The 18,629-nt window shown below is 44.4% G+C and overlaps 1 protein-coding gene across 7 annotated transcripts in view; it reads right to left on the bottom strand.

The window, feature by feature from the left end:
- PTPN3 (protein tyrosine phosphatase non-receptor type 3) overlaps window positions 1-18,629 on the bottom strand; it is a 120,898-nt gene that overhangs the window by 53,729 nt on the left and 48,540 nt on the right. For 4 of the 7 annotated variants that reach the window (XM_055271549.2, XM_055271550.2, XM_055271551.2 and 1 more), the window contains 4 exons: window positions 15,902-15,954; window positions 8,751-8,871; window positions 7,521-7,608; window positions 3,859-3,947 (listed from right to left, as the gene is read on the bottom strand). In XM_055271549.2, the coding sequence (XP_055127524.1) occupies window positions 3,859-3,947; window positions 7,521-7,608; window positions 8,751-8,871; window positions 15,902-15,954 (351 nt within the window). Of the gene's footprint in view, window positions 1-3,858; window positions 3,948-7,520; window positions 7,609-8,750; window positions 8,872-10,718; window positions 10,774-15,901; window positions 15,955-17,075; window positions 17,312-18,629 lie in introns of those variants that run through there. The other 3 variants (XM_063636143.1, XM_055271552.2, XM_063636141.1) reach the window with 3 other exon arrangements.

Raw genomic sequence — 18,629 nt, 5'->3', positions numbered from 1 at the left:
AGCCCTGCAACAATCCTGAAAAGTACATATTGTTATACCCAGTTTTCAGATGAGGAAACTGAGGCTCAGAGACATCACCAAAGTGCTCAAGATCATTCAACTAGAAATTCCTGGAGCCAGGACCTGCACCCTGGTCTCAGCTGACTCTGAAGCCTGTGCTCCTAAGCTCTCCACTATGAAGTCTTCCCAACAGTGGTGAAAACACTGCCCTTCTCAGAGAGCGGCCTTGTGAGGATTCAAGCAGAGTAGGAATGTCAAGTCCCTACCTTGTCACACAGTAGGCCTGCAATGCTTGTTCCTTTAATTAAAAACATAACTTTTAAAATAAATTTACAGCTGACCCTTGATCAACAAAGGTTTGAACTATGTGGGGTCCACTATCTGGGGGATTCTTTTTAACCAAACATGGATGGAAAACAGTATTTGCAGGATGCGAAACCCACATATACAAAGGGCTGGCTTTTCACATGCACGAGTTCTGCGGAGCCAACTGTGTGACAAGTCTGTGTAGGTTTCGGTAACTACAAGTGGTCTTGGAACCAATCCCCCAAGTACACCAACGGTTGACTATCATTCATTTATGCAAAACTTCTGTAATCCATACAAAGGGCGCATATTTCCCTGCTGGAATCTTTACTTCTGAAATACTTTGGGGAAATGAAGGAATTTTACTATTCTCTAGGATCATATAAAGATCTTGGTAGAGCATTCTAGAATGGAGAGGCTGTGTAGGTAAAACGAAAGTTGAACTATTCATGGGACATTCCCCCAGATGGATCAGCAATATACCTCTATTACATATTAGATATTACCTAATACACATCTATTTTCAACAATCTGTTGGTAGATGTAACTGTGAAGTAAATTTTTTTGGGTGACTGCAGGTTAATAGCCTAAGGATGAGAAGGGTGTTTGGGCTCACCCCTTTTGGAGATACTTTCTAGTGTGTGTTACTGCTCTGCCATCTCCCTGAAGTCTGGGGAGTCTCCTCACGATTCTCCTGTACCAACTGGCAGATGCAAAAATTCCTTTTCTGCAGAACAAGTCGGAAGAATCGACTCCCCTTTTGAGTTCTTACCTTGTCTTGTTTGGCCCATGGGTATCTGTGGACCTCTTACTCCCCCCACCCCTGGCTTCATATACAGAGGTAGGAGGGCCTGGCAGGCCTCCTATGGTTCCTAGGGCTCCAGCTCAGCATCCCTTTCCCATGCTGACCCCAATTTCCCCACCTGACAGCTCTCTCCCTGAGCTGTCAAATCTGATTATGTACAGATATGAACTCTGTTGTTTCCAGGCTTGGGGCCTCAGGGGGGCTCCCTACTGCCCTTCACTCATTCATAAGAAAAAAAAAAAAAAAACACACTGAGAGCCTAGGATGTACAAAGTCCTATGCCAGGCCCTGGGGACAGGGGGAAGAGGACATGGAGCCACTGCCATCCAGAGGCTTATAATCGAGTGAGGGAGACAGGTACCACATAAAGAATGATGCATAGAAGTAAATCACTGTAACTGTGAGCACTGCATGCAGGAATGCCTGGAGTCTCATAAGAGCACTAAGAACTGAGCCTACAGGCTCCTGTGGCCGGTGAAGCCCTCCGTGACCTGGCCCCTCTCCTGCTGCTCCTCATGCCCATAGCCAGCTCCAGCCTGGCCTGCCCCACTCCTCCTGACTCACTAGCTGGGTTCTCTCGTCTCTGGACCTACACACCCTGCCCCTTCTTGTCTAGAATTTTCCTTGGGCCAAAGCTCAGCTGGTGTTCAGATCCTGGTGAGTGCCTTCCCCTGCATGATCAGGGCCCTTCTTATGTCCTGCCCCTCCTGGGCCCTTGCCCATGCACCTCCCTTGTCACCCTGGGGTCACCATCTGGTGCTGATCTCCCCGCTGGTCTCTGAGGTTTGCACTGGAGGCAGGGGCCAGGCCTCAACAAAAGCCTTCTTGATGTTGAAGGGTGAGAGAGGCTTCAGCAGGTCTGTGGGTGAGCCCGGGGGTTGGAGAGTCCCTGCAGGCTCTGCCAAAAACGCTTCTGTTCACAAACCTGCTTCTCCTGACCAAGTCTCCCACTTCTCTCTCCTGCAGTGACCTTGTGGGACCCACATCTTCTCCACAATGTGAGGGTCCAGCTCTTGTCTGTGGACCCTTAGGAGGTTTGGTCACAGGCTGGACCCAAGGGGCTTTAGGCCTGTGGCACCTGGAGGAAGCCCCCAGCATCTGGAGGAGCTGGGTGCAGAAAAATGAGCCATGTGCCCATTGTGCCCTCTGCTTAGCCTGATCTTAGTCCTGAGTGGGCCAGAGAGCTGCCTGGGCACACCCCAGCCCACCAAGCAGGCTGGAGTTTCTTGCTTCCTCTGAGGGGCTTCTAACAGAGACGAGGTGAATGAAAGATGGAGAGAAGATCCTGCTATCTGTTACACTGATTTCAGTGTCAAATTGAACAGGGCTGTCACATTTTTTGGTTTTGGGAAATAGATATATTGAAACTTAACTGAACAGCGTCTATTAAGTATGTATGCTACTTAAGCGTTTTCCTACAAATACCATTTTTAGTGTTGAAACAAAAGTCCAGGCTCTGGAGCTAGACTCTGATGTGAGTTTCAACTACTCTGATTATTAGCTGTGTCACTCTGGACAGGTTCTTACTTAACTTCTTTGTACCTCTGTTTCCTCCACTGTGAAACTGGGGATAATAACCTATATAGTGCCTATTTGGAGTTTAAAGGAGATAAATCAAAGAAAATACACAGTAACAGGACTTGGACACAGTAAGCATGCAATAAGAATTACTGCTATTAATAACAATAATTTTGTTATATATAATTATATATTTATGTGTAATATATATTATTCTATTGTATATAATATAGATTATAAAACAAGAGTATATTATTAACTCATTAATATATATATTATAATACTTCATAATTTTACTTAAGCTACTTACAGGTTTTTTTCCTGTTATAAATAATGCTGTGATGAACATCTTTGTGTTTCAGGTAATGAAATTCTATGTTCCCAAGTTGGGGAGCAGATTTAGATGTCAAAGGTCAAACTGTATGTGGCACATACCCGGCACCAAATCTTCTCTTATCCCCATTCCCTAACTTCCTTCCTTGCTGCCATTGTTTTGCCAAAACTCCATGTTTTTTCCCCGTTTGTCCTTTTCCATCTGCATCTCCTGCCGTCTGCGGCACTCACTCTCCTCTACCTTCCTGGCAATGCGTGCTACCCCCATTCCTTGCACCATCACGTTACCATTATGTAGATGGTATTATTTTGGTGATATTTCCCCTAAGAAAGCTCCCTGTTGCCTGGCACATTAAACTCAAACTTCTCTCCAAAACTCAGTTCCACTCACGAGTAATGCGGGACAGGCTGGCCTACAGGTCTCTTCCCACCAGGCCCGTGAGCTCAGAGGGCAAGCACTCAGTTGTACACGTCTTTGGGTACCTTTAGAGTTTAGAACAGAGCTGGACACTTGGTAAAGGTTCAGTTAATAACCGAGGAACAGAACTGAAACGATGGTTCCTGCCCAGAGAAAGCTCTTCCCTGAATTCTGACCAATGCACTGCCCAGGAAAAATTCCTTAATGCCAAGGCCTGCCTGTGCCATTTTATTCACTAGGTTTCCAGAGTATCCCAAACCACAGGGTGAGTTGGGGGAGGGGAATGCTAATGAAAACTAAACTCAAATTTTCCTAAGTACCAAATCTGGATCAAATTTAGAGGTCAGAGGTTAAAACTTGGGGGGCACTCTCTATCCTTTCTTTAGAAATAAACGTTTAGAACGGGAGGTAACATTACTTTTGTTCGGCATATTTTTAAAGCATGATTCAGAAAATAATGAGAACTGTTTGCACTTACCAAGGATAGAAACTTGTGCAAATGTATTTTCGGTACACAGCAACGCCCGCGGAAGCAATTCCAATCATTAGGTCTAAATTGTGCAGATCCTGTAAAAAGGAAGATCTCAGACCCACAGCGTGTTACAGTCATGCTTATGCCCTCTGGTGACTTTAAAGCACCCACGCTGTTATAAATAGTAATATGTATAGGCTCCAAACGGGAAAATGCTACTGAAAAGAGGCAAAAAGCCCCACTTAACAGATACTTAAGATCGAAGTACTAAGTACCAAATTCTTCTAAAGTGAACACAGCCTGTCAAGCAACATGTGGGTGCCACTGGTCTAGAAAGTTACCAAATAAGCCCACTCATTCCATGGAATCATTTACATGAACACTCAAGCTTTAAATTTTCAACAATCAGCACTAAATCAGAAAGGCCTCACCCCTTTGCAAAGCTTTTTGCAAATCTCAATTTCCATCACTGTAAAGGCTTTAGCTATTTTGAAATGATGATGAAAATGTATACGTGTAGAACTGCTGACTCTAAATGTACTTAAGAAATAAATGTTGGCTGGGTGAGGTGGCTCACGCCTATAATCCCAGCACTTTACGAGGCCAAGGAGGGTGGATCCCTTGAGCCCAGGAGTTTGAGGCCAACCTGGGCAACATGGCAAAACCCTTCTCTACAAAACAATACAAAAAATTAGGTGGGTGTGGTAGCATACGCCTGTAGTCCCAGCTACTCAGGAGGCTGAGGTGGGAGGACTGCTTAAGCCTGGGAAGTTGAGGCTGTTTGAGGCTGCAGTGAGCCGTGATTGTGCCACCATGCTCCAGCCTAGGCAACAGAGGGAGACCCTGTTTTAAAAAAAAAAAAAAAAAAAAAAAAAAAAAAAAGCGTTGTTTCTAAATCCAGTGTAGCCAACATTTATACGAGCCTAAGTGCTGGGCATTGCTGTGGACACTGAGGATACAGAAGACACAGCCGCTACAAGCTGTTTCAAATGTTTGAGAACAAGGTGAGTACAAATAAAATTTAAAAATAAAACAGTTCCTCCTATTGAGTCATTTACCTTCTTGTTTTCCCAATCAGATACTTGGTTTTCGTTTGTGTGGTTTTTCTCTGAGAGACAGGGTCTTGCTTTGATGTCCAGGCTGGAGTGCAGTGGTGTACACATGGCTCACTGCAGCCTCAACCTCCTGGGCTCAAGTGATCCTCCAGCCTCAGCTTCCCAAGTAGCTGGGACTACAGGCATGTGCCACCATGCCCAGTTAATTTTTTATATTTTTGTAGAGATGGGGTCACACTATGTTGCCTAGGCTGGTCTTGAACTCCTGGGCTTAAGGGATCCTCCTGTCTCGGCCTCCCAAAGTGCTGGGATTAAAGGCGTGAGCCACTGTGCCTGACCCAGATACTAGTAATTATAAAGAAGGGGCATGGTATGAGTCAGTTACAACTGAGTGTGAACCTTCAGTCTGGCACCTGCTAGTTGTATAATTTTGGGCTCCTGAGACTCAGTTTTTCTTCTTGTACAATAAAGATGATAGAACCCACCTCGACGGGTTTTCATCTGGCTGAAATGAGAGAAGATGAAAACCTAGAAGGGGGCTTGGCATATGGAGCTTCTAGAATAGAGTTTGGCATGTGGAAGACATAAGGAACGTCCATTCCCCTTTGCCGTGGGACAAATCATTTGTGAACCACAATGTGAACATGGAGTTAGAGAAACTGGACAAACAAAACAGTGCTGCTATGGTGGAAAGTCCAGACAGTATTCACTATCAGTACCCAACAGAAACCACATGCTTATAACAAAACCAAATTTGCTTGATGAAGGGTAGAATTGCATTTAAATATGATACTTGAGATCACAACAGAGGGAGTATGAAGCAGGTGTGACAGAGCAAATTAGCAAAGGAAATCAAAATTGAGTGAACAAGGAAACGAATGGTTTGGGTGGGCCAAAGACCAGGTCTCAAATCTCCTAATCCTGTGGTCTTTCAGTATGCACCTCAACCCCTGCAGCACAGGCAGTTACTGTCCACTCAATTCCCAGGCCCAACCCCACATTTCCCAGCTCCCCTTGCAGAGGGCAGAGCTCGGTGACTAGTTCTGGCCACTGTGCTCTGAGCAGGAGGAATGTATGTCTCTTTTGGGCTGAAGCATTTAAGAGCTGGTGTGTAACCTTGCAGCTTCCTGTTCCCTTGTGACAAACATGGAGGCCACATGGAAAGACAGCCATGACATGGAAGCAGCCTTGACTGCTAAGTTATTGCAATGGATGGGGTGGGGGGCTGCCCTGGAAGACTCCTGGACTCAATGCAAGCTTTGAATTACTGAAAGATAAACCTTATGATATGAAGCTATGGAGATTTAGGGGTTTTTAGTTCATGTAGAACAGCCTAGTATGACCAACCCCCCTCTGATACCTTGGGGGTCTTTGCCACGCAGGTATCATCTGGCCTCACAGCCCTTGAGGGTCATTTCACTGACAGTTCTTGGGGTGGGAGAGCACAGCCCAACTCAGGCAGATATAAAGTCCTACTTCACAAACGATTAAAGTTCTCTGAAACATTCTATCTAAGATAAAATATTATTTGCAAATGGAATAAAGATGAATGGTCAAGTCCTAAAGCTGATGTTTTGTAAGATCTAACACCATTTTCCTTCCTTATTTCCTATATCACAACTTGCTACCTCACAGGACTGTCAAGGGACCGAAGTGAAACAAAAATAAATGAAAGTGTTTCTATAAACTATGAAAATACATAGATTTAAAATGTGATCATTTACTCAATCTCTATGAGCCTCAGTTTTCTCATCAATAAAACGGGGATAACTAGAATGTCGATTTCACAAGTTTTCTATGATCCCAAGGTGAGACCTTATGGTCTCATATGAAAGCATCTGGATAAAGGCTAGTATATAGTAGGTGCTCAATTAATTTTTTCTTCCTTTTGGATATGATGCGGACCAATCACAGGTAGAAAACGTATGCCACTGCTCAAAGGTCAGATGCTAATTAGACAGTGAGGGGTCACGTGCTGAAGCTACAACTTGTGTGCTATGTGACCTCGGTTAAGTCCCTGAGTATCAGTTTCTCCATCTGTAAAATGGGGTTAATGATAACATATGGAACTCATGGTATTACCGAAGGAAATAATCCACTGGTGCATAGAAATTGCTTGGCAGATGACAGATGTTAGTAAATCCTATTAAAATAGCCACAACTAATTTCAAATATTTATTGATTTTCACAATCAAATCACCATAATCTTTTTAAAAAAACTATCACATTTGAGTAACTAGCTCCAATTTGAGCAACACTTGAGATTAAGTAGTAGAAATCTTGGCTCCTTAAACTGTCACCTGAAAAATGAATTTATATCTATTTTTTGCCTTTTAAAACCATAATATAAAATGGTCTTATGAAAATTACCAGTTTCTAGTCCCCTAACCCCTCAAAAGGAAAAAGTCTTCAAGTACAAAAGCAAACATTAAAAAAAAGCAACTGGACAAATGACCAACAAAAAATTCAGCATTACTTAATAAACCGTCCAAATATCTTTTAAAAAGTCCTGTTATAATGAAAAAGAAATAGTTTCATCACAGAAGTTTTCAAATTCTCAGATATTAAAATAAAAATATAATGTTTGAGCCAAGACATAACAAGAATACATACCCTACCACTGTGCAGTTCTACTCCATAGAAGTCAAGGGTCCGCGCTATGTTGATATAGCAGGATTCTGCTTCTGATTGTTTTAGCCCACTACAGAAGAAAAGACAAAAAGCAGAGTTCATCCAATAAAGAGAGGATATTAAATCCAATTTTAAAAAATCTAGAACATTTGATACCATTTCTGTAAGGTTATTAAATGCCATTTGTTATCAATCTTAAGCAATATAATGCTAAATTCTACTAAAGCAAGTTTTTCTTCTTATCCATTGAATGTGACTCCCTCTAACCCTCTCGTTTTTAAATTAAATGATACTTCCCCTTTAGTGGGCTCTCAATATTCAGATGGAGAAGACTGTTACCTTTCAGAATCCCTGCCCTAATTATTCCAAGTTGCTAATTAGTAGGGAATCTTTAGGTCTCTCTGCCTTTATCTCTTCTTTTGGCAGTGGCCTCAAACTTTCAAACACCACTGGCCCTGTACTATTTTAGGACATTGACTTCTGCCCTGGGAGTAGTTCTGGGAGAGAGGTTTGGCAATGCCTTCTTAGAAAGGACACTTGATTGCCTGGCCTTTGTTTTTATGGAGCTCCCAAGAAGAGAGCAGCCCCTTGAGAGCTGGCCTTCTTGGTCAGGGTGGCCTTTATTTGACCTGGACTGCACTGCTGCCGCTGTAGCTTTAAGTAAAACAAGGGAGGGGAAGAGCAGCCAGAATTGGGCATATGTGTTGGAGCTGAGGCTCGCAACAAATATGCAGGGGCAACTGCAGCAGACTCGTGCTCCCCACTTGGATGTAGGGCACTTTTCATGAACTGAACACAGGAGACTGGTCAGCACTGTACGTCCATCTGTCTGTCTGTTTAACAAGACCTGAAGGAACAGCTTGTTTTATTAAATGTGGTAAACTGCTAAGAGGTTTACCTTGATACAGTCCATTGGTGGGGCAATCAGATTTCAAAATGGGCATTTCCTTCAGGAATTTACTGATTTCAATGACATCCTGAAAAGGATGCAGCAGCTATCACCCTAAACTCTTACTGGATTTTACACTTTACAGAAATGCTAGTTATGCCAAATATATCTGCCACCATACCAGCTCAAAGGTTCAAAAACCCCCGACATCTTGAAAGAGGATTCATGCACAAAAGAAAGAGGCTGCATCAAACACAAAGGGATATGATGTCTGAAAATACCCAACCCAAGTTCCCAAAGTAGGCCACCCCAGCCCCCCTCACCTGTGCTGCTCATGCAGAGATTCGACTTTTGTTAAAAAGTCATCATTTTGATCGGGTATAAACTGACTATCGGAAAGATAGCCTGGATGATGTATGGAAGAATTATAGTCTCCAAAATGAGCTATCAAGACAGAAGAAGGGGAAAATCATAATTAGTTTTGCCTTTTTAATATGGTTTGTATTTATATGCATCTACAGCATCATCAGAATAACATTAATTAGAAATACTCTTCTGGTAAGTTCTGTACCACATGAACTGAAGCTTCTCACTAGCTCCAGATTCCACACTTATCTGAACCTTCACTAGGAGCTAAGATATTATCACACATGATCCAATCAAATTCTCATTCTTCCCAAGGACACAGAGGGAGAAAATTGGGAGACGGTGTTTGAACCTAGGCCCTGTTCTAATCCCACACCTCTTCCATACACTGTGGTCAGCACAGCAGTTTGCACTCATGCCACTGGATAAAGAGAACCCACTGGGGGAAATGGCCACAATCCATATGCCACGCATGGTGCAGGCTTTCTCTGCCATACCCCAAGGTTACCATAACACTGCACCAATCTGCTCTAAAAACTGGGTATGGGCAGAAGGGAGGCCACGCTGACCTGACCACTCTCCACATACTGACCCCATCCCCTGGGATTCAGGGAGGTGTGGCAGAAAGGGGACCAGGATGTGCTCAGAGGCCACAGGGACAAGGGGTGGGTGGGAGTGGGGCCGAATGGTCAGGGCTCAGGCAACAGCAAAGTTCCTATGGAGAAAGACACATTCTAAGGGGAGTCAGAAGATATGAAGAGAGATTCTGGGGCTCTCAGGGGAATCACACTAGGGACCTGCAGGTGCAGAGGGAAAAGGAAGGGTGACTTCCAGACTAGCCCCTGGGCCAAATGGTACTGCTTCCTTGAGACCCTTGACTGTTGTCTGCCAATGTGAATTGAATTGTTGATGCCTATGATGTGATGGGCATTCTTGAGAGTTGTGCAGTGCTCAACCTGTACAAGTGTCCATGTCTACCTCAAGGACTCAAACCATTTGGGTGTCTGGACCATTGAGGAAACTGGGAAAAAGGATGGCACCAGGTGAAGAGCCAAGGACCAGGCTTACGGGACCTGAGGACATCCATTTCCCTTCTCCACAAAGTTTTCCCATTTGTCTAAAAACAGAATTGAGAAGATAATCTCTAGCTCTAATGGGGCAACTGATCTCGTATTCCATTTTCTTGACAAACAAAACAAAAAAAAGCTTCTACTTCATCTTAAAAAAAAAAAAATTAGCCCTGATCTTTCCAAATATTTCAATGAATTTCTTCCTGCAGCTCACTGCAATGCCAGGAGTCTCCTGACGACTCTCAATTCAACACCAAAGATTTCCAAATCAAGTAAGTCCTTCTCTGTTACAAGGGCAGAGTATGGGAAAGATATGGTGATACTTTGTGGCCAATCTCAGAAGGGAAGTGGGTGAGACAGGTAGCTGCTTGGGTGAATTTCACCATAAAGTTGAAAGGGCAATGCGGCCGGGCACGGTAGCTCACGCCTGTAATCCCAGCACTTTGGGATGCCAAGGCGGGTGGATCACCTGCAGTCAGAGGTTTGAGACCAGCCTAGCCAACGTGGTGAAACCCCATCTCTAGTATAAATACAAAAATTAGCTGGGTGTGGTGGCGCATGCCTTTAATCCCAGCTACTTGGGAGGCTGAGGCATGAGAATCGCTTGAACCTGGAAGGCAGAGGTTGCAGTGAACTGAGACTGTGCCACTGTAATCCAGCCTGGGTGACAGAGCCAGACTCTGTCTCAAAAAAGGGGGAAAAAAAAGGGCAGATGCAAAGGTTATGTCTCACTCAGCCTTGCTCACCTAACTGCCCTCACACCACAGGGCTGCTCTTTTGAGATCCACACCATAACGAAGGGATCTGTTTCCTTCCTACACTGTGCCTCAAGTGCTGGGAGTGGGTCAGACTCACCTTTAGGGCCCAGCACCAGGCATGACACACAGTAGGTGCTCAGAAATTTGGGTGCTCAGAACTGATCTGTACAGAGGCTGATGCAAAGTTCAATTCTGGAAGGGGAAAAGGGCAGAGAGCCAAGTGACCAATGCATGCAGACTTGGTCAAGTTAGACCAGAGGCTGTTAAGGCCAGCCAAATGTGGCCAAGTTGTGGAAAGAAATGTCAAGGCTATGTGGCTGGTGAGTTTGTGCAGGGTTAAGCGTACATAGTGCATTCACAGGAAATCATTTAAATGTCCTGACACAGCATGCCCAATGAGGAAAGTGCTAGAAAGCATTAGAATCGCTTCCTTCAAAGCCCTCATGTTAAGAGTGAAGAAATTGCGGTCTGGAAAAGAAAAGAGACCTTTAGGACAGGGTCAAGATCAGAAGCCAGGTGATCTGAACCCCAGTTAGTGCTCCTACCACCCCACCAGCCTGCCTGCCAGGCCTGTGAGCCACTGCTGGCCATTTGATGACAGCAATCATGTCCCCGAAGGCCAACCAAATGCTGTAAATGACTTTTCCTGACCCTCAAGGTGGAGTCCTATGAACCTTTACTCTGTTGGTTTCATTAGCTCATGGAGATCCTCCTGGATCCCGATAAGGTTATCCATTGTACCAGTTAACAGTCCCATCCCTGGTATCATCCTGCGAACATGAACAGCAAGGTTCTCTCTTTAGGCAAGTTGCTGACAAATGTTCTGAACTTCGAACATAACCAATGAGCCTCCCTGTGGGGTGGTTTTCCCTTTAAATACTAAGCGGCTACTCTGTGCAAAGCTCTGTGCTAACCACTAGGGGGAAACAAAGTTAAACAGTGATAAACATTTGCAAAACACTGGGCGGTTTCACATCGACTTAAATGACATCATCCCACTTGTTACTCATAACCCTGTGATATAGGCAATGCTTTTTATTCCCACTAAACAGATAAGGAAACAGACCCAAAGGGGCCTGCCACTGTTGCTCAGCTGCTAATCTGGAGGCTAGACTCTGACCACAGTCCCTACTCTTACCTACTTACTATACTATATGCTCCAAACTCCTAAGTAATCCATTTTCCTATTTGTGAGAAAGCAACACATGCAAAAGCTAATTACAGCAAACAAAAAAAGAAGTGCTTATGTGGGAAATACCTTGTCATTTTAAGTTCCATGCTTTCTTCTGGTTGATAATATTTTATGTTTTGCAGCAAAGAGATGGTATATCCCAGGTTCCAAAGTACAGCGTTTCAAGCTGCCCGGCTGTTGTACTTGGAAAGACTTTTACCTGCTATTCATTCAACTCCAACCTGATCTTACAGGCGGTTCTCAGGGGTCATTCCTGGGACGTTTTCCAGATGCTCTCCCCCATGCCTAAGCAGGATGAAGTGCATCCCCGGTGGCCATCTCCACTGCTAGTATCATCCACATCTGTCTCCCTACAGGCTGTAGACTCCTTGGGGAGAGCAGTGTGTTTTATCCATCTGTGCACCCCGAGGCTGGTACAGACCTCTATGTGGCACAGGTGCAGTGAACATTCTGGAATAAACATATATTCCAAAAAATATACTTTATTCTTTGAGCCTCATAAAGCTTTGACAGGCCATTAACAATTTTCCATCATTGTGTATTTTCGGGTACTTTACCTGCAGATCACTTTTTTTTTTTTTTTTTAAGAGATGGGGTTGCTCTGTTGCTGAGGCTGGTGTGCAGTGGCATGATCATGGCTCACTGCAGCCTCTAATTCCTGGGCTCAAGCAATCCTTCCACCTCAGCGTCTCGAGTAGCTGGGATTACAGGTGAAAACCACTGTGCCGGACTTTATTTTTTATGTAATAAGAAAATGTGCTTTTGGTTAGCTGGTCACAGTGAGGACTTAATATTAGATGCCCCTCTTGGAAGAATTTAGCAAAATATATCATAAAATGTAGGTGTACCTTTTGATCCAGTAATTTCATATACAATAATTAATTTTTTTTTTGAGACAGAGTCTCACTCTGTTGCCCAGCCTGGAGTGCAGTGGTGCAATTATGGCTCACTGCAGCCTTGACCTCCAGGGCTCAAATAACCCTCTCATCTCAGCCTCCCCAGTAACTTGAACTACAGGGCTGTACCACCACACCTGGCTAGTTTTTGTATATTTTGTAGAGACAGGGTTTCACCATGTTGCCCAGGCTGGTCTCAAACTCCTGGGCTCAAGCAATCTGCCTGCCTCAGCCTCCCAAAGTGCTGAGATTACAGGTGTGAACCACCACGCCTGGCACAAGTATTAATCTTAAAGAAATGTATGCTCTGCAATATATATATTTATTGAGGGTGGAGGGATAAAAGCTTATACTTAAAACTGCTTGCCTGATAAGCCATGATTCTATTAGCATGATAGTAACGTGACTATTTCTATTGAAGCCAGTTTGTACTTTTTAGCTGCCCACAACTTCATTAGCCCCCATTCTATCACTTCTTTGCAGAAGGGAAGCTGACTCCTGAAGCCTGGGATAGAATTCTTTATTTGCTTTTTAAATTTTACTCTAAATGGAATTTACTGTTTACAATAGGCAATTCCCTGACAGCTTTCTTCTGGGCAGACATGAAAATACAGTAAGAGCTAACACTTGCCACGTGGCATGCACTATTCTAACAGTTTTACATATAGTCACTCATTTCATCTTCACTACAACCCTTGAAGGAGACACTTATTATCCTCATGGGTCAGGTAATGAAACTGAGGTCTGGGGAAGCTCAAAGTCGGGCAGGTACAAGTGGAAAAGGCAAGACCTAGGTATATGGCTCCAGTCCAGTTCTCAATGACTCAGCCAGGGATGGTCCAACAATAAAGAATTTTTAGTTACAGATCACCTTCACATTATTGCTTAATTTGAATCAAGTAGCCATATTGAGAGCTGTCTTAAATCACTCGTCACTTCAATTTTACAGGTGAGAAAACCAAGATTCAGAGAGGCAATCCCACATAACTGGCCACCGGAGACACTAGTATTTTTTTTGTTTTGTTTTGAGACAGGGTCTCACTCTGTCACAAAGGCTGGAGTGCAATGGCATGATTATGGCTCACTGCAGCCTCAACCTCTGGGGCTCAACAGATACACCCCCCTCAGTCTCCCTAGTAGCTGGGACTACAGGCACCGCACCACCACACCCAGCTAATTTTTCTATTTTTTGTAGAGATGGGGCTTCACAGTGTTCCCATGCTGGTCTCGACCTCCTGGGATCAAGTGATCCCCCTGCCTCAGCCTTAGAAAGTACTAGGACTACAGGTGCATGCCACCATGCCCAGCTAATTCTTCAGTTTTTGTAGAGACAGGGTCCTACTATAATACCCAGGCTGGTCTCAAACTCTGGGTTTCGAGGGATCCTCCCGTCTCAGCCTCCCAAAATACTGGGATTACATGCGTGAGCCACCACACCTGGCCAGGGATGCTAGGATTTAAATTGAATATGCCTATATTCTAGTTAGTGTTCCTGCCTCATAAACCTGAAGCTCAGGCTGTGAACATCAAACTTGCTCTGAGACATGGGGAAGCTCAGTCTCCTCAGCTGATTGGCCTGGCAGAGACAGAGTTCACAAGATCTAGAGATCATAAGAATACAAGCTGACTGGTGACCATGCCACTTCCCATATGGGTGTGAAATGGCCGGGCCTGTCCCAGGTATATTGTAGGGAGAAGGGAAGGTTCAGATTCACCCAGGCCCATTCATCTGTTTTGAGTTTCCCACTAGGGGAGGAGGAGTTGCAGGATCGATGGAGAGACTAACTCTGGTACTCGTCTTACTCGTGAATAGGGTCACAGGTGGTCATCTTTGATGGCCCCCACCCTCCACTTCCTGGTTCCATGCAGGTGTGTGGGTAAGCTGCAGGCCCAGCCACCTTGCTCTTCACCTCCTTCATTTCTGTTCTTTGCTGGTAGGGAAATAGGCAGACCTAGGGCCACCTCAGCAGTCCCTGTCAGCCTTCTCTTGCTATTATGCCTGTTCTGAGACCAGAGCAGGGTGTGTAGTTCAGCCAGTGCCTGCCCTCAGACCTGATCATCTTGCTGCCTTAATTGTCTATCACACAGTAGGTCAACAGGGTAATAGGCCAAGATGGTTTGGGCTTATGGGAAGGTAGAGGAGATTTCTTAGGTCTTGAGCTGCAAATGGCTCTACCTGAGTACTATGCTGAGGAACTGTATTGCCACCACAAAGCTAGCTACTATAAAGTGACATTTTGCTCTCATCTGGCTAAACGTTCTTTTAATTGTGCCTACCCAGCATCTACCCACAGGACTTGGAAGGGAATATACCCTCGATAAAGTTTTGCTGATTGAACGAGCGGATTCCTACTCCAGTTTAAACCAGCCTTGAAGAAAATTCCATCTGGACTTTCTATCCAATATGGTAGCCACTAGCCACGTGCGGTTAGTCTAAATTGAGATGTACCGTCAGTGTAAAATCCAGACAGATTTTCGAAGACTTAGTATAAAAAAATGTAAAATATCTTGCTAATAACTTTGTATATTGTTAAAATGCTAATATTTTGAACATATTGCATTAAATAAAACATAAAAAACTTCCTGTTTCATTTTACCTTTTTTAATGAGTGTACTAGAAAACTTAAGAGTTGTATATATGACTCACATTATGTTTCTATTGAATAGCACTGGTATAGATCAATATACAATCCATTAGCTATATTGCAACTCTAAAAAGAAATTCCTAAGATCCCAGCAGTGTTTCAGAGTAGCACCAAACAAGCAGCAAGGGTGACTCCTAGCAAATTTCTTAATCTAGCTGGGTCTAGGTTTCTATGTGTATAAGAGATGACTGATACAAATATTTGTCCCACTGGGATTTGTATGAAGATCAGATCAAATGCCTGAGCAAAGGTTCTGGAAAATGCAACGTGCAACAGCTGTCTACTGTCTGATGGGCTCCCTTGGAGAAAACTTCACGCCACAGTTCATTCACTCCTTTCCCCTTAACCACCTTCCTTAATCCAACATCCCCATGCTACAGGAGAGTGCCAGTCTGAGTAGAAGCACATATCTGGACAGCCAAAGATATGCTGCCCAGCAGGATTCCTGGGGAAGAGGGACTTGGTCAAGCAGGAGGAACCAGTGACTTTCTCCATACACTGATCAGAACAACCTGTCCATCCGTGAAATGCTCCCTTTGTGACTTACATTGTACGGCATAGGATGCTAGAACCACTGCTGAGTTAAGAGGGCAGGTTAACCTGTCAGGAGAAAAACATATTAGCAAAGTCACAAGAACCAACAACAGCCTGAAACATTCACAGATCATGCGCAATAACACGTCTTTCTTTGCTTTGATCAACCATTGCAAAAGAACATGAATTGTAACAAAAGCAACTTCACGATACACATCAATCTCAAACAGTAAAGGTAAATGTAACACACTAAAATTATAAAAAAATAAAACCTTTTCATGTTTAAAATAATATCCATCACAAATACCATGAAACTAAAGGTCTAATGATGGCCAGCGTTTTGGCTGGTCAAGAAGGGTCAGGCTCATATCCCTAAGAGGGAAAAAAAAGTAAAAAAATTGTACTCTGAGATCAATGGGCAGCCTTCAAATCTTTCTAGTAAAGACCTGAGACTCATCATAGGGCTAAATTCCTGAGTTCTAATGACCCTTTGGTTCTTGATTACCCTCTTTCTAAAATAATAACATCCTCTTAAGAGGGACAAGTAGAAAGGTATTTTGAATTTTAAAACCTGCAATTCCTTAATTAAATTAACTAATTATGATGACTTAGGATTCCTTTATCTGTTTGCCCTCCTGAAGATCTACAGAGTTCAGTGATCTGTCTCTCAGCCTTTGTGCCATTCACTAGTAATCATGGACTTGGGTTGGCCTTGTTCTCCTTTCCTCAAACTCACTGCATTCCCAGGTGCCCTGTTTCTGCCAATGACTCCACCTCTGTCTTAGGCACATTTTGAATACTCTGATTGCTCCCTTTTCTTTTCTGCATTCAACTGCAGACTCCACGGCCTGCCCAGGAGCTCACCAGCAGACCTGGAGCAGGGGTCACTGCTGGGCAGAACAGGTTAGGGGAGGGCAGGAAGGAGGGCTTGCAGGGTGTGGAGGTCTCTGATAAATGGAGGAATCCTTAACAGCAACACTGGGAGTCACTGGGACTTAAAAAATTCTTCCCAGCAACCCAGTGGGAAGTGGAGAACACAGTTTCTATGGCAGCCCGTGAAGTACCCAAGATGTGAATCACTCCGCCTTTCTGATAATGTGGCCCATTGTTCCTCAAGTGATGCTGTGTTCCTGCTGGGACTTGCAAATAATCTCCCCAAGGTTACAGATGCGGTCCAGGGATCTCACCTCTGTTTGTTCATCTGGAGATCTAGAGAGCCCGTGGGGAGGATAGGCAGAAACAGGATGAGTATCAGCTATTCGCTCTCCTAAAAAGATGGGGTTCGATTAAATCTAAGCCAGTGTCCTTGCTGGAGAAAGAGCAGGTGAATGGGATTTGGGGAACAACTCAGAAAAGAGGCTGAGGAGGTTCCCTCTAGATGGAAGAAGCAATCCTATGAAGAAATCAGAAAGAAAAACCTTCCAAAAACTGTTCCAAATACATACTAGGGAACACCAGAAGCCTCTGTTCTGCTCTCAACTTGGCTGCATGTTCCTAAACACATCCCTTTCTTTCACTTTGGGCTTCAGGGTCTCCACGTGCTGAGTGAAGGGCCTGGACGAGATCAACCATCTTGGAAAGAAGGAGATGACACCTTGAGTGCTGGCTACCATGGACAGCTCAAACAACTCGGGACAATTTGATACCTAGGAAAAGCGCTCAGTATGTTCCACTGGGCCTGTCAAAAGACCCACAGTTACAAATAGCCTGATCCACATCTGAGGAGCGTTTGGTAGCAGAGACCCTCTCCTCAGAGAGGTGGTGAGGACTTGACAAGGGCCACAGATCTAAGCCAAGATGTGGCTGCAACAGATTTGCCCTGACTCATGTGGAAATAACAAGGGGCATTTTGTTTGGAGAAGAAAAACTGAAGACAACCCATTATTTGGAGAATTAGACTAAAAGTTCCTGAGGAGGCAAGGCCCTGGCCTTATTTGACCAGCGTAGTTCGGTGCCTGTCTCATAAAAAGGTGACTGCAAACTATCTGTGGAAAAGACTAAGTGTGCAGAAGAGAAGGACAGAATGGTTTTCTGCAGCTGCTAAGCACAGCCTGGACCCAGGAGAGGGGTCGGTAATTTCAACCTTGAGTTACCCTAAAATGTAAAAATGCTGCCTCATGAAATGCTGAGCTCCCCCTCACTGGGGGTGATCAAGCAGACGCCTGAAGACCTGTAGACTGTGCTGGGGAAGTGACTCATTCCTACCTTGAACGGCAGGATGAACTAAGTGATGAGAATTCTATAATTCTATGAGTGCTCAACAGTCAACAGCTCTGGAAATCCTTTCCTCAAAGTGTCTCTTGCTTCTAACTTTCCACCTCCTCTCCCCACAAACTTCACTGCCATGCCCCCAGGTCTCTGGCCTGGATGCTACAATATTTTCCGTGAAGGCTATCCATTCCCTTCTATCCAGACTGACCCGCCCCTGGCCTCTTCCAGTCTTCCCTTGTGCACAATGTTACTATCTTTGTGGATATGGCTCTTGCCACATCCTTCCTGCTTAAAAACCTTCAACAGTTCTCTTCTGCCTGCTGGATGTAAGATGCCCGCCTACGTAGGACACGAACAGCCCTCTTTATTCTCCTGTAAGCTCTCAGCATGTGGTTTCCAAGTGGGACTGTCGGGGGTGGGGTGTCTTCTCACTGCCCAGGGAAATCCACCTCCTCACTTCTCTACCCAACCCAGTTCTGGCTCATCCCAGCAATCTACAAAGACTTTTCTAGCTCACACCAGCAGGAGCT

Source organism: Symphalangus syndactylus, chromosome 3 (assembly GCF_028878055.3).
Source record: "Symphalangus syndactylus isolate Jambi chromosome 3, NHGRI_mSymSyn1-v2.1_pri, whole genome shotgun sequence".
Lineage (NCBI taxonomy): Eukaryota > Metazoa > Chordata > Mammalia > Primates > Hylobatidae > Symphalangus > Symphalangus syndactylus.
The sequence above is the reverse complement of the archived record's forward strand: the minus strand, read 5'-3'. Positions and strand labels throughout refer to the sequence as shown.